Genomic DNA, 23,192 nt, shown 5'->3' with positions numbered 1-23,192 from the left:
ACAGACAGCGTATCCAGGACATACATTCCCTCTATAAACTTGCTTTGCATACCAAGAGTTGGCATGGAATTTACTCATGCATAAGCGGCAAGCATATTCTTGCATAGCAAGAATAAAGACATGGCCGAGCAAAATATTAAAAAATATACACGCTGTGTGTGTTAACCTACAACCTACCTGCTACTCTCTAGCACAGACTGAAGTCTATTCCTTCCTGTATTCCTGCAGGTGCCCTAAAGCTCTTTGAATCTCTGAGTAGCTGAGAAGCCAGCCTAAGACACCTTCTGTCTATGTAACTTAACAATTTGGTAGTTCTCAAGATGAACTGGGCTCAGATGTCATTAGGAAGACTTAGAAGAAAAGCTATTTGAATGCATCAATTAGTTCTCTTGCAAACTAGATCTTACTCTCCCCCCTCATCCTGGGGGACACCAAACTCTGAGGCTTTTCACATGCATTTTGCATCAGAACAGAAGCGCACAGACCTATGGTCCATCTGGCAATGGTATCCTGTTTCCGACAAGCCTAGCTGCTCCAGAGGAAGATGTAAAGCCTTCATGATGAACTAGCTTGCCTTGAAAGAAACATGTTTCTCTCATTAACTAGTGATCATCTCATGGCCTCTAACAGGAGCTGTGAGAAATCCTTATGATTTCCATTTTTCCAGAACTACAATCACTGTGATCACAAATATACATTTGCATTATAGTAATAATCAAACCCCACATTTTTCCACACTGTACAAGCTGAAAAGTGATATTCCATGCTCTGAAGAGCTTAAAGGGTAAAAGGAGAACAGACGAAAGCCGATTGACTGGGAAATGAAACACAAAGGAAATGTAAGGAATTATAATGTGATTGGCATGTGTGGCTGTTTTCTTTTAAATTGGGTGTATAACCAAGCAAAAAGGAATGAAAAGGGAATATACTGTTACTGCCTCCTGAGCTTAACCGTCTGCTTTCAGCCAAGCACCAGTTTAATACTGGACAATAGGAAGATATTCTGTATCTCTCAGTTACATATGAGTGAACTGTCAGGAGTGACTGTGTGGGGTTTACACTGGTGCAAGAGAGTGAAATTTGGAACCAGACCCATCTGTTTTTTTCACAACAGTGCATATAACCTGCCTTAGCCAGCAACCTGTGGATATGTGTTTCAAGTTTCTGGCTAACTGGCTGGACAGTCGCTCTCTTCCCAGGTTATTGACACTTTATTAACTTACTCTCTGCTCCCATGTATCATTCCTGGGGTGTTTTGGTAGGAAGCTGTCAGAAATGTGTGAGGAAAGTATTTTTTTTTCATTAAAGTTTGTGAAACGTGCAGCAAGCTTCAGCACATTCACCTATGGATTGGAGTTTCCTAAACCAGTTTCTAGGCTAAAAATGAATGTACCAGAATTAAGTTGCTGCTAGATATAACAGGTGCTGAGAAAAGAGGGGTAAATGCTAAAAGGAAAACCAGTCAGTTCAAAGATGATCGAAACCTGATTCTGTTCCCTGCTTCCAGCGACAGAGCAAAGTGCATGAGGAGGTACACGGAAGACTGCAGAGAGATCAGTCAAAAAACTGCTGAAAGGAAGAGTTGATCCCATGTTCCTCTCTTCACAAGCTACATTGCCTTTACCTGCTGCAGGGTGACTCAGGGGCAGAACTGGCCTCTCTATTTTATGCCTCACCCTGACCTTGATTGCGGCACTGTAGCGGCTTCATTCATTCATTGCTCCAGTCCCCTGTTATTGCAGACTGTGAAGGGGGAGTAGCAAACCTAATGGCATTATGTACTGCTGTAGTCTCCAAGCCATGTTGTTATCCATTATCTCCAAGCAGAGACTGTTCAGGAGAGGGGTTTGCTGCTCAATTAACTTCTTCCTGCAACAACGAAGCCTTGGCAATTCGATCTTGTTAATTTAGATTTCGACACTGACGCTCTGTTATCGGAAACATTTTCTTTCAAAGGAACCCTGCCTTCCTTGATTAACACAAATTTGTCATCTACAGCCCATTGTTTTCCAGCTGCTGACTGTGCTTGCAAATATTTGCCAACAGGATAGCAAGCCTGACTACAGTGATGCTGCGTGAAAGCAGAAGGCATGGTGCCCTCTTGGCAAAATTGGCACATGCTGGTATTTGTTTAACAAATGCTGAACCTCACTGATGACACTAACTGTAATGAGAAATGCCTCTTTATATTAGAGCTGGGTTCTCATTCTCCAGGGAATTATTACAGCAACTCATAAGGTGGTTTGAAAGACCAATACAGAATACGGAGCACAGAGGCTGTCCCGTGGTTATCGTGCCCTCATAGCAGAGCCCTCATGACATGGCTTGATGGCTCCTGGACACAGAGAGGACAGCCATCGGAAGAAGAGTTCCCTCATAAACTCTGAAGAAACTAAACCATCCACTTGGCAACAGCCCATGCCCTAAGAACAGAAAACGTCTCGCTGCGAAGAGTGGCACACACAAGGAACAACTGCACCTCCAGAACAAGCTTCAGCTACAAAAGAAGCAGAAGAAGGAAAAACAGTAGCTTTTCACAGGATCAGATACTCCTGAAGCAACAAAAACATGAGCCAATACGGGATCCATATTCCCCAGAGACAAGAACTTGAGAGTGATTTAAATGAGTCAGGAATTCCTCAGCAACCAGACTTAGAAGCAGAGACCAATTCAAGCACTCTAAGGCTGAACTGTGCATGCCACCTAAATAATGAATTAAGTTTTTGGGACATGGACTCTTTTAAAAGCCCTTGAGTTCTCCATCTACATTGAGGGAGCCCTCGCCTCAAGCCAAAATGTTGGATCATCTTATCTTTTCCCTGCTGAATAAAGCAAATCATTTCGCAAAGTGCTTGCAGATGCTCTTATTTAAAAGTATTTCAGCAGACAGCTTCAACCTATTTCATCTTAATGGAGAGCCTGACTCTTGACCTTTTATTTCTTTGACGTGGCAAGGAGGATGGCGAGAAAGGAGGGATACTCATCTTGGTTAAAGGGAAGTGGAAGTTTCTCCATTATCTCTAAGCTAAAATGTCAACCTTTACCTGTATAACAGCTGTTCCCTTTTCTAGTTTATTGTTTTAGGTTATGAATGAGTAAGTCAGCAATGTAGAGCAGCTCCAATGCTGCACAAAAAAAAATGAGATCTTTTTACTGCTGTGTATGTATACATAGCGTGATGTATTTGTAAACTGTAATGAATTATGTGATTAGAAACTCTGACAAAAAAGGCAGCCTGCAGTGTGCAAATAAGACCCTGTGCAGAATCCGTCCGTCAGCAAAGCAATCAGAAGGATGGACTTCTTAAAACGGCAGTGGTTGTCATTTCTGTGTGACACTCAGCTGGCTCTGATTTCCTCAGATAATACTCATGTATTGTGTATGTATAGATGATCACTGTGTAGCCCACTACATTTTCAGTAGTGACTGCTGGTCTAATTACGAGCTGAGGCATCGAATGGGTGTGAAAAGAGTAAAGGCTCACTTCCCACACAGATACAGCGGGGCAGAAGGACTTGCTTGTGTGTTTTTTGTTTCCTGTAAATGCGTTTCTCAAAAGGTTTGTGGGCATGTATCTCCCTCCTCTGGTGCACAATAAAGTAACACCCTGGTGAAGGAAATGAAAGATTTGTTGTCGCAAAAGATGACAACTGGGAAAGAATCCTCAGTGAAGGAGCAAAAATCATTAATAAATCCATATCAGAGATAATGTATTCCCTTTTCACTATACTATTATCATACAATACCAGTATTATAATTCTCTTTGACAGCTGGGCACCCTGTATGTATGAACATTTTACCCTGGAAATAGCTCAGCCCCTAACCTGATGTCAGGTCTCCATGACCTCCTCTGCTGACAGCGTGCTGTGTTGTGTCGGACGGCTGCTTTGCTCCTGTCAGAGGGGTCCTGTTTCTTACCAGGACTACCTGGAGCCCCATTACTCCATTTGCCCGTTCACTTTGCTTATTCACACAAATGACATTTTTTGAAGTTTTTAGTTCATGTAGTTAAAAACATTTAAGCATACAGAAATTTCATTAGAAAATACCTGTAATTTGGTAATATTATGCAGATCTACACTTGACACTTACTATAGTGAGTCCACACTGATGGACCTATGACAGAGAGCCTAAAGAAATGAGGTTCATCTCACCTCACTTCAGCCATCTCCAGTATACAAGATGGTTTCTTTCCCCTGATTTGAAAGGGACCCTGGAAAACCACTGTAGGTGCACGCACCTATACTGGCTAACATGCTGCCACAGGAAGTCTGCTCAGACGAGTCTTCCCATTGCCTATGGCCTTTTATCTAACCTATTCTTGGTTCGCCCTTCTGTATGGGCTGGCTATTCCACCAGAAATCTCAAGGGAATAAATCCACTTTCATGGCCTAGTCCACAGCACCAGCTGGAAAGCAAAAGTGGCCAGTGAGCAGAGAAATATTGCTGCTGACATCTGTTAGTAAAAGAACAGGTATTTACTTGTAGGTAGGCAGAAAACCTGCTTCCTCCTCCTCCTCGAGCACCATGGTGACCTCAAGCCCCATGGGTTAGAAGAGTGGGGCCTTTCAGTTATTACCAAGGAGGCCCCAAGGGAGCGCTTCTGTCTGCTGTCACCCGCACATGAGGACTGGCCAAGTGCTCACAGGAGGAAGAGTCATCTGCTTCAAGTCTGGAGTGAATTTTGCCTAAGCCAAATTAGATCCATTCAATACGGACTTCTTTCTCCCTTCTCTCAGTTAAGGGAGCTGTCTTCAAAGGAGGAAGTCCTTCCCCTTGCCCTCCTCCTCAGCCCCCGGATAAATCCAACAGCTTCAAAAGAAACCGCTATTTTAAGAACAGAAACGTCTCACTCCCTTTTATGATTTGATTTTTAAATGATTCTGACACTGGTTTGTCCACGTGCCAGACCAACAAGAGACAAAAGGAATAAACACATCACTGCAGTGCTGAGAGGCGGCATTAGCCCAAACGCGCTGCCGAGCAGGCAAGGCAAGTCAGCACCTTCAGTACGATCACCTACGGGAAACTCCATCTTGTAACCACAGCGGCACGTCCCCTCTGCTGCAACGTGTGTGTGCTTCTTTAGCACGATGCTTGACTACACTGAGCAGCCAGTGTTGTGAGCGCGTGCACAACATACGACAGGCAATTCTTTTAAAATCTCAAGACATTAAAATGCTCTTTCTGGAGAAACTGATTCGGTCCCAATTGCCCGTGGCCACTTACAAACCTACAAGGAACATGGCCAGAGCCTGCTGTGCTGTAAAGGCTGGTACCTGGACACCTTCCACCGACCTCGGTGGCAGAGGGTCCTGATTCACACCGCTGACCGTCCCGGGGCCCTGCTGCCTGGCTCTGTCCTGCTGACATGGCCAGTTAATAGCACAACCTTATCTACGACTTAAGTCCTTGCTAGCTAAGTCCAAGTGTTTTCTCTAATCAGTTGAAGAAAAGTCTGGGAAAATGGGTTCCTCCTGTGGTCTTCCTTGAAGGTTATCAGTGTCTGGCTTGAACAAAGCAAGGCCATGAGCCCGCAACAAGAAGAACCTGGCACCTGGTCTTCATGTGGACTGGTGTGGTTAAGCTCAAGGCTTAAAAAAGACTGTGCAGAGAAAGATAGACATAAGTCATGAGGGCTTCATGTAAGCTCTTGGAGAAGAACTGTGTGGGCCCGGGTGCTTGCTAAGAGCAACACAAGAGTTAAAAGGTTTATTAGGTCCAGAGCTTTGCAAAAGCAGACAGCTGCTAAAGAGCTATTCAGCTCAAATGGCTTCAAAACCTCCCTGTCTTGATACCGCGACTACATAGGTACCCGACTAAGCTGCAGAACAACTCATACGTGGTAATTTGGGGGAGGCAGGGTTACACCATTCATCTAAATGCAGCCACCCTCTAATAGCTACAACACTCAAGTGACACTGAAGCGTTGCCTCAAGTAATCTTGTCTCACGGTGGGAAAGGCACAAGCAAGAGCTATATTTATGCTTTCAATTTTTATTTGGTTGCACAGAAATTCAGCTTCTTCCCTTGACCACAGGGGGATTTTAATCAAAGCGTTAACCATTTCAGGTAAAAATGTTATTCATCCAGTACTCACAACTTATTTGGATTCATGGTTTGACTTATCCATGATGGAAAAAGAGATGCGAACAGGAATATTTGGATGATGACTCAGCAGTGTTCAGAGTGGGGAGTTTTGCTTCGGCTAGTTGCTAATTATGTGTGGATGTGTGTGTAAAAGCCAGACACACTGGGTTTTGTGATAAACCCGTGAACTCTTGCATGTAAAAGTCAAGCAACATGATAAATGATAAAAGACTAGAAATTGATATACACTTGATACATGGTTTTTGGTTAAAAATATATATACCCATAACCTCAACAAAACCCCTCAAAATAATAAAACAAACTAAGCTTCTGTAAATGGGCAATCTTTGAGATATAGAGATGAAGAAATAGAAGGAAAGAAGTGATTAAACAACTAAAAGGAGCATCTAATAATAAGAGAGCAAATGAGGAAATAATAGACTATGTTCCTGAAATTTAATCATCACCAACGCCTTACTTGCCTTTGGAATAAAACAGGAACCACCATCATTTAAAACAGATTACTGTGTGTGCCCAACACCAAGGAATTAATCGGGTTTACTAACTGCAACAGACAGAACTGTGCAAGGCAGCGTGATTTAACATGGATGAATTCACTTAAAAAAAAATCTGCAAGTCATTTCCCTCCCTTCGGACTTGCAGCCTTCAGTGCTGTCCTCGGACTAACGAACGTGGCTCACGCTCGCGTAGCCCTGTCCCATCCTGCCCTTGCGTGGGCCCAGGGCTTGGCGCTGCGACCCGTGTTTATGGTAAAGGGAAGGGAAAGGCGCAGCACTGGAGGGGGAAAACAGGGGCTACGGAGGGGTGACAGGCAGAGGGAGGGGGTCCTTCCGGGAGACCGTAAATTGGTTTATGCCAACTCAAATGACAAAGAACTACAGGCCCAAATGCGGTGCACCCCAATTCCCATTATTTCCTTGCTTCCTGCTAACGCAGCCTTGTCAGCAAACTCCAGCTCATATCCTGAGCCCTTCCACGCTCTTATTCATCCAGACCCCGCAAAAGCGCCAAGACTCTGGACACAGCGCCACAGATGTCCTTCTTCACAGCAAATTTAGCCAAGGGGAAGGCTGGTGGCCACATCTCAGGCCAGGGAGACAACCAAATGCTCTCTATTGCCAGCTCTGACACTGCCTTCCTGAGTGATCCAAAGAGCCTCGATTTTCCTCCAGCAAATTAGGGTGCTGCGGGTGCCACATGAGCTGCAGTGCTGGGTGCCTGCTGCCGCCAGGCAGACGCAGGGGACACCCCTCCTCCCCGAGCCCCCTGCTCCCCAGTGGCCACGGCAGTTTTGCGAGCAGTGGAGGGGAGCCGTGCCCCACGCCTCGATGGGCGGTGAAAGCCTCAGCAGGACGCCCCTTCCTCGGGGCCACGGCATCACGCCGGTGCTGGCCCTCCACGGGGCTGCCGCGATGAACCCTCAGCTAACCAGGTCGCCTCCTGCCCCTCCTTGCGCTCAGAGAAGCTAGTGAAATGCCCTTTCAAGGTAGCTGTCTCTGCAAACCTTGCAGCATCCTCCGTCCCCGAGGGGACGCGCATAGTCAAGCAGCGCAGCCCGGCTCTCCTCTCGCTCTCGCTCATCGCGGCGGGGACGCCCCGCGCTCCGGGAGAGGCGGCGGAGCGTGGCCGGGGAAGGTGGCAGCTCACCGTACCTGACTCAGCGTGTCTCTCCGCCTGCTGATCCTTCCGGATCGAAATGCCCCCCCTGCCTTTAGCAGCGCACAGGGAGCTGGCGAGCAGCTCCCCAAAGATTTTGGGATGTGCTTCCCCTCATTTTTAGCGCACACCTAACTGCATTGCTGCAAGAAGCAGAGGCAGAGGCCACCCATGCGGGGTGGAAGCCGGGCATCTTTTCTGGTAGATTACCTACTTCGGTGTGCTGCCATGCAGAAAGCGCAGTGTCTTCACCTTTCAGGGCTGGCAAAGCCCTATTCAATGCGGGCAGGTTTTAAGTTGAGCATAAGAAAGTAAAATGTGGGAAAAAGAGTGTGGAGGTGCCTCTTCCGCTGAGATCCCATCGAGCCTCTCCCCAGGGTCCCGAGGAATTTGATGCATTTCCGAAAGTAACAAACGCTCTTGCTATAAGCAGCTTCCTCAGGCTGAATATCAGCAGTCTCCCAGGCTTCATTTGGACAATTCCCACATGTGAGGATGTGGGGAGGGGATGAAAGGAAGATCTGGAGCCTGTTCACTGGTTTCTTCTCTCTATGGATGCAAAATGAGGGCTTGAGGCTCCAGAAAGTTCACTACAGCTCTCATAGCTGTCAGTTCACTCTGCAGTGCTCGCTTGTCTCAGACAGTAACACAGCCCTAGGGCAAGAAAAACCTGGGAAACCTGCATGATCTAATGAACTGGTTTAAACTTGTATTTCCTGGCTTGACCCTGTGCAAGACAAAGCATGACCCCCTCCTAGGGAAGCAGGAGCTGTGCCCCATGTTCCCCTTAAGCTCCAAAACTTTTGAGTTCTCCGCTCATGTTGGTATGCAGTGATGCTTCCTCAGGCCTCCTAAGAGATGGCTTGTAGTTGTTACGACAGCAATACTGAGCATTGCATGGTGAGAGTTAACTGCTTCCCAGCAGGAGGACTGAGTTCTGCACGGATGCGTCCTTCAAAGCAATCCCGCCTGCCTTGCACTCCAGCTGGACAAGTCATCTACAGGACAAGTCGTCTACAGGTAGGAGGGCCCCCGGCACCGCTCAGCGCTTCCCGTGGAGGCTGCGGATGGCGGGTTGAGCGCTGTGGCGATGTGTAGTGTAAACCTGAATCACTTCCAGTGGATTCAGTGCAGAGTTCACACCAGAGTAACTGCAAGGCCGCTTCGCCCAGCAGTAGCCTGGTGTGCTCACTGAAGAAAGGTACTCTACTGACCAGGCAGCGAGGAATGAACCTGAAGGATGGGGTTTGCTCAAGCTCTGGCCTGGCGCCCAGTGACATTAATCGTCACCTGGAGAAGCGCGCGGGCCGGCGGCGAGCAGCACGGGCAGCGAGGCGGGGGCGCGCTCCCTCTCGAGGGCGCACGGCGGGCAGACCCAGCTGCGCTGCCGAGCCGGCCAGCGGCCAACGCAACGAGCCCCGGTGCTGCAGGGGGTACGAGAGGAAGGACTCGCCTCGCCTTTGTTTCACTGTTACCCTCGGTATTTTCTCATCCCTGCCACGGTCTCACACTGGCGGTTCTGAGAATATAGATGCCAAATGACATTTGCCTGTGGTAGAGTTATTTAAAATGACGCTTGTTAGAAACCCACAGCTCTCAAACAGGAGAGGGGGAGGGCTTGCGAGAAATGGATTCTTTAGGAAGGTCTGGCAGATGCTTTTCTAAGAATACACAGCACGGTAACAGGCAACGTGCTCGCCGAAGGTGAAAGGTGTAAGTGTATATACTGGATTGCCAGCTCCAGGGGGAGGTCTGATGAGAATGTATCACTGTGTACTCAACTCCATTTTTATTTGGTCCTAACTTAATTTTTCTTTGTCATCCATTTATAGCAGAGTCTTTAAGTAATTAACTATACTTAAATATTTTGCAGGGAAGCTGAATGTAGAAAAATCCAGAAACACCTCCCCGCCTTTATTTTCCCTCCTGTATGGGGCTGGCAAGCCATAGTGACCAGCAACTGCCTATCTCTCCTGCTACAATAGCAATCACAGCCCTATTTACAATGATCACATACAAAGATGACAAAACCTTGACCTAAGGCAATGGTGAGGACAACCAGATAATAAACGTGATGCATATCCGTGTGGGTGTATGAAAGGGGGAGGGAAGGGAAAAGCTAGCGAGGCTTTTAAGATTTGAGGCACACTCTTAAATGTACGTGGTACACTCTTCCTAGAAGGGGGGGACCTCATGAGTTATTTATAAAGCCTCAGGGTGCCAAACCCCAGAGTTACAGCAACATCTGCTCAGGGAGCTTGTAAAAACAAAGTCCCCTTTGCACCATTTTCCTGGGGCTAAATCGTGCTTTAGACTGTATGACTTGTGTCTGTTAGTACTCTGAATGTGCCCACGAAGGCTCCTGGGAACGGAGGCAAACTGGCACTTACCATCTGTGTCTTTAAACTCTCTTACCCTCCAAAGCAGGGTGGCCGCATCCAGGCTACCCAACTGGAGCAGTTACTGCAAAGTCCTGAGTGCAGCTCGGTGCGGACCCTGCAGTGTCTGCCACCCCACGCTCGCATGTAGCCAGGTTGCTCACGTCTCCCTCGTTCCTACACCTGTGACTGATCCAGAAGGTTTTAGCATATAAATAGAGAGAGCTGCAGTGAAATTCTGGGCACCCAGGAGTCCCCTTCCCTGAGCCCCTCTCTCGAGGGCTCCCAGGTATGCCCAGATGTGCTGTATCCTTTCGACAGCTCAGCCCAGTCACATCCACTTACCCTGGCTGGCTGGCTGGGGAGGGATCTGTGGGGCTCTGCCTCTGAAGGACATTCCCTTGCCCAAACTCAGTATCACTGATATTTCCCACAGCAGTCATTCAGGCAGCCTCCTCTTCAGCTTTTCTATCGCAGCAAATGTGGCATCTTCTTAGACTTCAGTACTGCAGTCACTGCTTGGGGCCTCTGAGGGCAAAGCCGAGCAAATCGCGCCGCCCAGCCAGGTCACGGCGCAGCAGTAAACTTCGATTTCACCGATGCAGTCCCTTCTTTCTTCCCCGAGCCCCCACCGCTGGCCTGGCCGAGCCCTGGCAGAGCGGGCGCGCGCCAAGCGGTCGGGCTCGCGGCGGCCAGCCGAGTGCTCCCCTGGCAGCGGTCGCTGCCGGCTGCTGGACGAGGCTGCTGTCACGCCAGGAGCGGCACGGCAGTGCCTGCACCGCACGCTCGCCCGCCCTGTAACAGCCGAGGTGGCCACGCTGTCGGCAGAGAGTGCTGCTCTCTGAGGAAACCTCATCCCGGAGGCTGCCCACTGCCGGAGCACATCAGAGCTGCCCTCAGCCTGCAGCTAAAAGGCACAAGGATAACTTTCTGCCGTGTCTCCACCCAAAGTGAAGTTAACTACGAAACGTCGGCGATTTCCCACGGAGCCACGTCGGCAGACCGGGCTTCGCAGCGCCCGAGAGGAGCACGCGGGCTCCGAGGAGGAGAGGCCGTGAGCTCAGCCCTCGCCTTGGCAGCTCTGGCAGGACCGCAGCTCTGCGCGGCGCGGGCGCCAAACAAGTCATCTGCCCTCGATCAAAAAACCCCTTGGTATCTGCCCTCCTTTCCCTGCTAAGTGGATGACGGTCCCTTCAGGCAGGTTCTCTTACAGAAAACCTCCAGCTGGCAAGGGGGAAAAGCGGCCAGCAGGTACGCAAAAAGCTAGGAGCACGTGCTGGAGTTTAGAAAGCAAATCCCCAAAACAACGCAGGGAAAACGGCGCCGGGGGCGGGAAGCGCGGGGCAAAGGGGGCCGCCACCACCCTAGCGCCGAGCCGAAGGGGGGACTCTGCCCCGAGTGCCCAGCGCCGGCTGCGCCGGGAAAACACAGAGTATCGTCTCGAGAGCAGAGGAAAAAGAGAGAAGACTGACGGCGGCGGTGGGAAACGAGCCGAAAACCATAGCCGAGGCCCAAAGTCTGAATAATCAGGTGAACGAGGAGGGTGCTGGTGCGTGAGCGAGAGGCACTGAGTCACCCTGCAAGCTTCTACCCTGAAGGGCTCTGCACCTATTTCCCCGAAAGGCGATCAGTTTTGCATAATTCAGAACTTTTGTGAAAGGTGTTCATTGGAACACGATGAATATTTAATTTTTGTTGTTGTTTCGCTGGCAAATTTGGAAAGTTAGGAGGACTCATTTCAATCAGCCTGAAAGGAAAAAAGATTAATTTTTTTTGTGAATTGAAAAGTAAAACAAATAATGATTTGGAGGGTTCAGATGAGACATCTGTTCCTAAAAAATTTTAAAGCTTCATTTTGATGGTGGCTATTTCAATATATTTTGAATATTTGTAAATAAAGGGGATTTTTGAAAGAAATTTTGCTTTGAACAAGAAAAATCAAAGCTTTGAATTTGGAAAATGTTGCAAAGAACTAAAAGAACTATTTTGTCGGAAACTTTGAAGGTTTTTTTTTTCTTGAAATTAAAGAATACGACAGTACTATTTCACCAGAAAGTTCTTCACAAGAGAGAGCGACTGAATGAAGAGAGGAACAGGAACGGAGGGAGCCGGGTCCTGCCTAGCCCCTCCAGCCCGAAGGCCTTCCTACGGAGTTACTGGCTGCTCTTCCGGCAGGAGCCACCCCCGAGCAGCCGGGAGCAGCGGCCGCAGCGCGGTCGGCCCGTGCCGAGCGACGGCCCGGCGGCAGCAGCGCCCGTCGCGAGGCCGCGGCAGCACGCGGCGCTGCCGCCGCCGGGTCCGCAGAGCGGCGAGGACGCGGCCTCCGGCTTTACACTTTTTCTCTCACGAGACATCGGTTGGTTGCTGACGTTTGAGCGTCACAAAAAGTGGGTTAATGCAATGGCCATTTAAATGAGCAGACGTAGCACGAAACCTTAGGAAGTGAAACTTTCTCAAGAAAGCTCTGCCCACCCGCAGCTCCTCCTGCTGTACAGGGTTTCCTTCACAATTTTCTCTTTCTACCCAGTAGCGGCTCTAGGCAGAACAATGGCAAGCGTGTAATTCTGACAACGCCTAACGTATCTTTGTCTCCTCTGCAAAAGAACTGATGATTTGGAAATGAAAAATGCTGTTTGTGGGGCATGGAAAAAAAGCTTTAGGAAAAGATACACATGCATTGTCTCAAAAATTCCCTCCTTTCCCTCAACATTTCATTAAAATTATAAAATTCAAAAACACTTCCCTCCGTGTAGCGTAGGACTTGATTTTCATTGGACCCCATCCAACACATTTGTTTTCTTTGCACGCACCAGATATAATCTCACTGTTACCTGAAAGAAAATTTCCCCAAGTGTTGTGTTACCCATAAGCCATCCTCCCTTTTCTCCCCTCGTACTGATTTTGCAGCCCTGCTTCATAATCTCTTTCCCCGCTAGGAACACACAGGCTTTGCAAACTCCTTTGCTTCTCCCCTTCCTCCCCAGCACAGACCGCAGCCAAACCACCCGCTGTGATGCTTCCCGGTGTCTGCTAGCCCTGCGGCCCAGACATGAGGAACTCTCTGGGAAGCTGGATCTCAGTGTTAAGACGCAGGATTTCCTAGCTGGGTTTGCAGGCACTGCTGGTGGGGGGCAGCAGGAGCTGGGAGGAAGCACGCTGGCGGGATGCTCGCTGCAGTCAGGGGTCTTACAGCAGGGACTAACCAGTGCCCCGCTCTAGTGACCAGGAGGGTAAGTCAGCCACCCTGACGTTCAGCTCTTACAGGTGAGGTTGTCTAAGAGCACGAGAGAGACAGAGCTTGTCGGGAGCAGCCAGCTCCCAGTAAGCAGGTACAGTAAGAGCGAGCTGCTGCGAGAGGCAGAAGTTTGTCAGCTTTTTCAAACTGTCAGTTTGGGTGGCTAAAGCCTCAACCTCCCCTTGCAAATGTGGCCTCTCTGGCATCTCGATTTTTCAGTTCCACACTCAGCCCTGGTGTGGACTTTGGGAAACGGGAATTGCTAAGTCCTAGAGATGCTGTTTCAAGTATTTCACAAACCAAGGAAGACAAGGGGAGTTCAAGTCACCACTGCTGCCAAGATAAGGCTTTGTACATGAGATCAGATTCTGTGGTGAAGAGTGGGCTGCACAACAAATCCTGCGCTGATAATTTTCTGGAAGGAATAGGAGCTGCTTTTAGTTTGCTGACTCACATGATGCCAGCCACAAAGCCAGTACTTAGCTGCAGCATCCCACCTGCAGAGGGGTCTGGGTTACAGGATGACGGGTTTTTTGTGCAACTGCTACACTGTAAAAACAAGAGGGTTCTTGCAAAGCCTGGGATTTATTATACAACCCTCTGCCTGAAATTCTTTATCTCTGTTTTCCAGGGCCTTCAGCCTATGATTTACAAAATATATTATAATACAAACTCGCAAGCCACGCACACATTACTGTAAACTTCTGGTAACGTGTGATGGTCCATGGACCAAAGGCAAACAGATCAAGAATATCACTTCCATACATCAAGACACAATCCCCACAGATCTTAGATGTAATTCCTAGGAACAACTCTCTGATAGGCAGCAACACAACAACCTAAAATGAATCCACTATTCATTCCATGGTTGTTGTGGATAAAACAGCAATGGAAGAGGCAAGGAGAGGGTGGAGGAAGCAGAAAAGTGAGGAGAAGTACAGCAAGGAGTGATTCTGAAGCTCTGGGAAGGTGGTTCCCTCACTGCTGTGTTTCCAGACCTCCTTGCTCTGGGAAGCAAATTTTAAAGAGCAGCATTGCAGTGCAGGCAGGTGGTGAATAACCTGGATTCTGCTAAAACGTGCTTTTGCCCATAAGTGGTTTCTGGGCAGGTTTTGTCTGGGAATATGCCTCATTCATAGCCTAACATTCACATCTGAAAGCACTGAAAAGCTACACACAGCCCTTCACTAATCCAGCCGCTCAGATTTCTCCCTAAAATATCATTTTCCCTCTCAGCATTCTCATTTCCTTAATTCCATCTCATCAAAAGCCCTCTGAGATTTCCACGCTGAAGGTGTTTTCCTTAGAAACTCCATGCTTTGCATCTTCTGCTCCCAAACTCAGTGTGCCCCTGAGAAGAGAGAGATACCCGTGCTGCAGCTCTGACGTCTGGTCACCGTACAGGCAAGCCAGACTGACTATGAATATGGTTGAATGTGACAAAATACATTTAAAAGCTTTTGCCCATGATCCCAATTCACCTTTTGATTGCTGAAACACTCTCCTCCCTGGCCTTGACAAACCTTGGCTCATTGCTGTGCATTAAAAATGTTACTGTGAACTCTCACTTTGAACACCTTGCTGTTCTCCCCGTGTCTCTCCACCAGCTGCCCTCTTTTATTACTACGTTTCCGTCCTTCACTTCATTTTCCAGCCCATCCCATCCTACCCATGGCCTCTTATTCGCTCTTCAGAAATGGCCTCCAGACTTGGGCGAACAAAGGTGACCTTCATCACCCATTTGTCGTCATATCAGAGGAGAGCTTGGAGGGGTCCGCGCCGTTCCACGGCCACCCGGGAGCGTGCCGCGCTTTGTCAGGTCTCCCGCCTTTCAAACAGTCGGAGTCTGCGCACGCCCGCAGAGTTGAGCGCTCTCTCCTATATGTAAACTTCTGTCAGCCCTTTGCTTGATAAACGTTAAACGTCAATGTTTGATCTGAGCTTTTCCAAGAGTCCTGCTTTAATCTTGTGATCTTAAATGCCAGTAGTAATTTTTTAGACTTAAATTAATAACTAGGGACTTAACTAGCCCTATTTAGCCCTCTTTCTCAGCCCTACAGACTTCTGTTTTGATCTCTTTCCCCATGGTCCTCGATCCTATATTTTAACTGTTTAAGTTTTTGGAGCATGGGAAGGGGGCAACGCATTCCCACTTTAAATAGACTGGGGTCCTGGTTCCTACTGGGGCATGTATGTACTATTGCAAATAACATGTAGCAAACCAGCCAGATAAGGGATACAATGCAGACCTTCAATGCTAACTGGGAACTGTCAGCCAGGGAAACTGGGAGGCAAGTTTCCCTTTGTGTTAGACACCTTGAATGCCCTGAATTTCAGGAAAGACTGTCACATATAATTAACTTTACAGGACTGTGGCTTCAATATCAGCAGGGGTAATGAAGCCGGGACTCTGAAAAGGACCAGCAAACATAGCATAAAGGCACAAACCTCCCTCTCACACATCCACCTGTGCCTCAAATCCTTCTGGGCAATCTGCTGGTCCACACTTCTTTGAAGTGCCCCAGGAGAACAACCCCATGACCCCGAGAAGGGCCGAAAGGAGAATTCCTCGGTTAGTCAGAGGCCGCCTCCGCCTCCACTCATCTTCTTCGCTGAGGCTAGACCGAGGGCATGGTCTTAGGACTAGAAAGCAGCACCTGTCGATCCAGGCTAGCGGCTGACAGAAAGGCCACATTTCTCAGAGACTTCATAAGCAGTGGTTTGGTGATGTGAATCGTGGTTCCTGCAGGAGCCAGGACTGATCCACCAAACTTGGTCATATCTAGGGCTCTACTTAAATTGATCGGTTTTAGTCCTTTAATGGTAATGAAACAGTATTTTTTCCAGCCACTGTGTTATTTCCTTTTCTCTTTACCTATTGTTTTGTAGAAAAGATTTTTTTCTTCAGCCATACCACTTAGAGGTCTGGATTTTTTTCAAATCACAAGGCATTTCAAAACCCCGATAGGTTTGTGGCAAACTAACATCGTAAAAACGTGAATTGTTTAACATAATAAGACATGATCTCATATTCTGAGTTTAACAAAATATCCTGAAACCAGATACTTATGCAAATGTTAACTTCTCTTCTCCCCATTACATCTTAAGCAATTCACCAAGCAATTTTTTTAAAGTTCCTGTCACAGAAGAAGAAAAAAAAACATGGTCAGAATGAGGCAATTTTTCTTTAAAGCGTGAAATTAAATTTGTGAATACTAATAACATTTTGCAATGGCAATTGTGAGAGAGTGTCAGCAGGAGAGTTTGCCCTAACAATTATTCAATGAAGAAAAGCAATTCAAATCACTGAAATGTGAGAGACTAACCCAAAACGACAGAGATCTACATAAGAAACCCAGTTTAACTTACTAGCGCTATGACTAATCACGTAATGTGGTCCAGTGTTCAGCATAAATTGCATGTTCCTCTGTGCTAGGTTCACAGAGGCCATGAAACCAGGATAGATCCCAAGCTCATTCTTCAGTTTGAGACACTGAAGTTCAGCTCCGCAAGGCCCTCAGTCCCCTCCACTCTCTGATACTGTTAGTGATGGCAGCACAAGTGTCGTATAAAGGTTTCCTGTGACCTGGGGATTTACATAACCCCTAGAACAGGGTACTACAATAGGTGAAGGTAGAGTGTGTGCTTTAAAAGAAAGATCTACCTTTACACTGAGCGTTTGGACATGGCAAGTGCAAAGCCAAGGCTGTTGGAGACAGCTTGAGGAATAAGCTGTGAAAGACCTTCTGAATCCCAAAGTCAAAGGAAGGTCTCTTCCATGACCTGTTCTCTTGCCCTGGCCCTAGGCCCAGTGCCAGGTTCCAGTTATGGGGAAAGTGGGGGGAAGAAGGCAAGTTCACAAGATGAGAAAGTTAGGGCAGGAAGATTCTGGACTACACAGGTGAGAAGAGGCAGTAACTGAGCAGGATAGGTCCGGTGGCTGTAGCCTGCAAAGCATGTCTGCAGCATATTGGGAAAGTGGACCAAGCAGAAGACCAGAGAGTCTTCATCTGCTGAAGGATAGTTACCAGCGAGGCACAGCAGAGATCAAAACCCTCCCAGGCTTTGGTGTGGATCTCACTGGGGTGGAGAACTCATTCCATCACCAGTACCATTAGGTTGTTGCATGCCATGACTGAGCAGGGAAGGGTGGGAGCAGTGATCTTTGCCAGAATAAGATCTTTATCCTACTACATTAGTAATCTGGCACCTACATACTCTAACACAAGGTCCAAAGTTTGATTAGCAAGGAGAGAGGGTGCCACAGGAAGGCAATCCGTATCCTTTGGGGGGCAATGCTTTGGGCTCACCTCAGGCTGCCCTAGCTAAAAGGAGAGAGAGGACTTCAGGAGAATCCACAGGGAGACACACTAGGCTTTAGGTAGAAGAGCAGTCATCATAACATGAGGCTTTTAAGGAGAAACAAGGATAAAAAAGGGGAGTGGTAGATCTGAAAGGGAATCCTGAAAATGACCCAGCCAGAAAACAGGGTGGATAACATTGGACACACAGTGTTTGCCAGAGCAGTCTCCATTCTGTGGTACCTCTCAATCTAACTATATAAGATACTGGGGGAACTGGGGCAGAGAGTACTGAGTTTTATATGGCAATCCTTTGCAAATATTTAATGGTTATTTGCACCATCAATATGCAGTCTCAATCAATTATGAAGAGATGACTTTATGGTTGATGAGGCTTGAATGCATCATTTGTTTCACTGCATACAAAACCCAAGCCAAAAGTATACACAGGACAGATAATTTGGTTACTATTCTACATACAAATGTGTCAAGCATAAGCTAGTAATTTCAAGCTGTAAATCTCATTGATATTCTGGTATATGATGTCGCAATAACATTTATCCAATATTAAATTTAATATTAAAATTGATTTAAGCTTGTCTAACCAGTAATACAATTTGGCCCCGACTTGTTATTTGGATGTAGTTTTTGTTTTCCCATAGTTTTGTTTTTATTTATCTCCAGTTCTGTTTTGAATGCTGGCTATGAATCTGTCATTATGGAAAACTGTTGCATCATTGAAAAAGGAAGTATTAAATTTATTTATATAATTATGTATTTATGTGATTTCAAAATCAAATATTTATCCTATATCTTTGGACTGGGCTGCTTCCATTTAAGAATGAATGCTGTTAGTTCTCCTAGGTCACACTTCAAAAGTAGACCTATATGCATAAATGATGGTACACCTTCTAAAGGAACTTGTCAAAAGAGGAAAAAAAGTAAACGATGACCTTCAGTATAACTTTGTATTTATAAAATTCTTTAACTGGTGATTCATAGATGTGACATCCCATCACTTGAAACAGCAAGACAGTTTTCAGGCCTTACATGATTTTTAAGAGGCCAGTGGGTGAAAACTGTTTCACGGAGATTTGAAATGATGAAGGTGCTGTAAGCAGAAATAGTAATAATCAAAGCTCCTGCAATGTTTTTCATCTGTTGAGCTCAAGACACTTAGACAGAAAAGTCTGTAGGTAGGAAAAGTATTATACAGATGTTTAAGTCATTAGCTATAAACCTAGATAGGTTTTTTTTTTTTAATTATTTGGAAACAGGAAAAACTAAAGAAGCTGGGTTATGATTTAGGTTGCATTGCTGACCTGAAAAGATGAGGCCTTTGCAATTGTAATAAGTGTTTTGAAGGGGACAGCAGTTTTGAAACATCAAAAGCACTAACATGAAAACTTGCCAAGAAACTGGGGGTGGAAGGAAGTCCTCCATAAAAAGGTAAGCTTGCACTGATTCATTGTGTTGTATTAGGCAGAAATATAGTTGCCTATGCGTTGTCCTAATAGGAAATACCTGATGATTCTAACATATTAAATGTTATGAATATGAAAGCTGGCAGCAGCAAAGGGCCTGAACTGCTCTATTGGATGATTACCTTTCCTTCTCCAATTCTTAAAGCAGAATTGATGCCAGTTTCAGATTGAATATATATTTTCCATCTGCTGAATAGTTGTTTTTGTTCATGCTGTTTGAGGTTAACATTGCACGTACTAATCAAACCCACTACTTCCTTTCTCGTAAAACCAAAACAAAGCTTCATATTACTTTCAGGTACAGCATCTGGGATCAAAGCTATATATATACACACTGATTCTGTGTGGGTTCAAACATTTCGAAGATTCGGTATCCTGAAAGGTGTTGCCTTTTTTTCCAGTCCTTCTGAGAGTTCCAGTTTGGCTTAAAGTCTGAAGGCATCCGCCACCTTCAACTCTTTCAGCATCTGTCCCAGCGCAGGAATGCTCTCAGTATTGGTCACCGTGGGCTTTCTCTGCACAGCCACTGCCATTGCCGAAGGTGGGTAGATGAAGCAGGCAAGGTAGCTGGGGGTGTCTACATTTTCTCAGTTTCACCTCTTTGCAGGACAGGGACTGGATACAGCAGGGAGAGAGATGTGACATGGGACATCTCCATAGCACAGTCTGGAAACAGAGTCTTGGGGCACTGTGAGGGATCTGGAAAACCAGAGACTTTAGAGCAGCAGCATCTCTAGAGAGGCTGGGCAGGATTCAGAGAAGCTCAAGGAGGAAAAAAGATTTTGTCAAATCACGCCTTGCGAGAAGCTGATAATGTGGAGATAGAGGTTGGAGCGGATAGATAGATTCTGTTCCCCTCTCTCCCAAATTCTTGCACTGCAGAACTAGAGATAAGTCCTGTATAAATATGCACTGATACCAAAGCCCTGTATAAATATGCACTGATACCAAATGGAATTGAACGAATAATACTGAATCTTAACAGTTTATTAAAGCAAAAGTCACTGCCTTCCCATGGTACAGTGGCATAGAGCACAGCAGCTGCAAATAGCAGCTAGTGATGTACATGCTAGTGTTCCCTAAAGATTTGTAATGATATTTTTGCAGTATGTTTATCAGGCTCTGCTGTGTTGCTATATTGTGGCTTAGAATTTCTTAGTACTTGTCTGGGAATTGCTAGTTAAAAATAAGGAGCAAAAAGATCAGAAACAAACATGCAAACAGATTTTCCATTCAGTTTTACTGTTACCTTAATGCTCCTGTTACATGTTCCATACAGGATGTCAAGCTGTTTATTTCTGTATGTCAGCATGCTCATTTCTGCCAGGTGGAAATTGTTTTTTAAACAGTTTTGCCTTTTAGTTTTCCCTTCAGTTTTTAAAATTTCTAATTTGAAAATTCAGAATTTCAGCTTTACATCTGAAGTCTATTTTTTTGCTTTCTTATAAGTATGTTAAAAAGTTGTTGGCTTTTTTTTTTTCATCCTGCACTAAAGCATGCAGGCTATTCCTCCAGTTGCTGGGTGAAGCTACCTACTGTTTACCCCAAAAATGACTGCTGAGATTTATAATGGCATTCACTGTAATGAAAGCACTTCTTCAGCATTTTTCAGTATATTATTGCAGTCTTGATGTGAATTGAGGTCTTGGGAGGTTTTCTGGAAGGATTTAGTAGCATTTCTAGGAATTACCTACGGATGATGGGAGATGGTAGGTATAGATTTCAAGTAGAAGTTTACACATGACTGCAGATCATTCCTTTGACAGCTCATTTGCCATCATGCTCTGTACTCCCCTGCAGTAATGGAAGTGACTCAGCCAGCGATGGTGCTGGCCAACAGACAAGGAGTTGCCAGCTTGGTCTGCAAATACAAGCACATTGGGAATGCAAAGGAAATTCGAGTGACTCTGCTTAAACAGACGGGCGACCAGTTCACTGAGATTTGTGCCTCAACCTACACCACGGAGTTTAAAATGTTCAGTGTGGAGGAGGTCATTCAGTGCCACGTTAGCCCTAGCCGAAACAACGTGACCCTCACTCTCACAGGCCTGCAAGCTAATGATACTGGTCTTTATATCTGCAAGATGGAGCGGATGTACCCTCCACCTTATTTTATGAACACAGGAAATGGGACCCATCTCTATGTTATTGGTAAGCCAAGCTGCTTTACACTACTGTGCTATGCCCAGATCAAGGGAGCTGCTACTATGCCTCAAAGATATCCAAAGTCCTGTCTGTAAAAAGTGAGGCTGAACACTGATTCAAACTTTGAGAATCATGACTAGCTCTTATTCCTTTAGGATCTCTCTGTAGTCACCTAAAGCAGGTACATTTATAGGCTTGGGATGCATTTATAGTTGTATGGATGCTTGACAAGCGTACACAATACCACGTACTGCGTATGTATGTTCAGGCAGTTACACATATAAGTAGAGAAACAGCAAAGTTGTATGCTCTCCTACAGATAAAGCCCATTTTCCCCAGAGGCTGACTGTCAAGGACTTGGAGCTCAATCCTGGTAGTATCCTAAGAAAGCACATTCTAGAGAAGAGCGGCACAGAGGCTGGTTCACGGGACGTAGAGGCTTTCTTACAAGACTAACGTACGATATGATTTCTGTGATATGTTTTAGATCCAGAACCTTGTCCGGACACTGATATATATCTCTGGGTATTAGGAGCAACCGCCTCAGGATTCTTTCTTTACAGCATCATCATCTCAGCCGTTGTCGTGGGCAGAGCGGTAAGTTCCATCGAATCAGCCCCATCCCATTTATTCCCCTTTGCTCATGACAAGGAGAAAGAAATAAGAACACGGAGGGCTGTTGGGACCAAATCCCTAGGGACGGTCTGGTTGTTTCAGAGTGGGGTAATGCAGTGCTGTTACTATCATGCAAAACAAGAGATCTTGCTGGACCTACCATTAAACTTGTGCCTGGCTCGTTTGTGTTGCCAGAGCACCAGAAAGCAGTCAGCTTATACCAGCTGGACTACCTTCGGTTTAGGTTTGGGTGGTGAGAACAGGCAGGAATCTTCACTCAGAGCTTTTTAGACCAAAGGCAACAGTCCTCACCTTGTACTCTGATTTCACATGACTGATCTGCACAAAAACCCAGGATTTGGTTTTTCATTGCCTCACCACTCACCTCTGTGCCAAGTGAACTTACAGAGTCCTCCCCTTGTGACAAGGCAGATTTGTAACTTCCAGCATTTTAACCTCTTCCCTCAGCCAGAAATAGCTGCACACAGATAGAGGCATACAAAACGTAAGCCTGGGCTGTATCCTTCAGTGGGGGTCTGGAGTGCTCACCGTCTGTTAGAAATAACCCAGATGCCGAAGCTTAGAACCAAACGCTATCCATGCCCCATGCTTTTCCATCCATCCTTGTCTCGAGGAGCTAAATGAAACTGGCAGCTGAGAATACTCACGGTTTTGAGCCAACACTGCACTCTGCAGCAAAAGCACCTTCAAAGTGTTAGTTAATGGCAGGACTCTATCTTATCCCAAGTGGCCCCTGTAATTCCTCATTCTCCCTCCAACAATCCCAATGGCTCTTACGCAAAGACAGGGAAAGGTGACTAAAACACCTCCTACTCAGTAAAGGCAGCAGGACACTCAGCACTTTTCTTTAAAATGTGCCAGTCACTTGTTATGCTGTGATCCCTTGCTTATTTTACTTTCTTCCTATATTTTATAGATACAGAGAAGACAAAGGCTCACTACTGGGGTTTATGTGAAAATGCCTTCTGAAAAGACAGAGAAAAAAGTGATTCCATTCCACATCACCATTAACTGAAACAAGGAGAGAGGGAGCTCATTTCCTAGCTGGGGTGGAGAGTCTGATAACTGACTTAAGCTAAAGAAATAAAATTAATTTTCTTATTACAAAGGCATATGGGAAGGAGAGAGACTATTCTTTGTAATTTCTACGGTTTGGAGGAGAATAAATAGTTTATGCATTAATATTTCAAGATTAACCCTGTCACATAAAAATGGCTACATTAGGCCATTGATTCTTTGAGTTGTA

General features: G+C 46.2%; 1 protein-coding gene across 1 annotated transcript; it reads left to right on the top strand.

Annotated features, from left to right (window-relative positions):
* Nucleotides 1–19,648: 19,648 nt before the first annotated feature.
* Nucleotides 19,649–22,961, top strand: CTLA4 (cytotoxic T-lymphocyte associated protein 4). The gene is made up of 4 exons (XM_062579149.1): nt 19,649–19,706; nt 20,966–21,316; nt 21,798–21,907; nt 22,863–22,961. Exons 1-4 carry the CDS (start codon nt 19,649–19,651, stop codon nt 22,959–22,961), a joined length of 618 nt encoding a protein of 205 aa, XP_062435133.1.
* The last annotated feature ends 231 nt before the right edge of the window (nt 22,962–23,192 follow it).

Source organism: Rhea pennata, chromosome 6 (genome assembly GCF_028389875.1).
Source record: "Rhea pennata isolate bPtePen1 chromosome 6, bPtePen1.pri, whole genome shotgun sequence".
In the NCBI taxonomy this organism is placed as follows: Eukaryota; Metazoa; Chordata; class Aves; order Rheiformes; family Rheidae; genus Rhea; species Rhea pennata.
The sequence above is the reverse complement of the archived record's forward strand: the minus strand, read 5'-3'. Positions and strand labels throughout refer to the sequence as shown.

Coding starts and splice junctions, on each gene's coding strand:
- CTLA4 (XM_062579149.1), top strand. CDS start 19,649: ATGCTCTCAGTATTGGTCACCGTGGGCTTTCTCTGCACAGCCACTGCC. Junction 19,707..20,965: donor AGCCACTGCCATTGCCGAAG/GTGGGTAGATGA, acceptor ACTCCCCTGCAG/TAATGGAAGTGACTCAGCCA. Junction 21,908..22,862: donor CCGTTGTCGTGGGCAGAGCG/GTAAGTTCCATC, acceptor TATATTTTATAG/ATACAGAGAAGACAAAGGCT.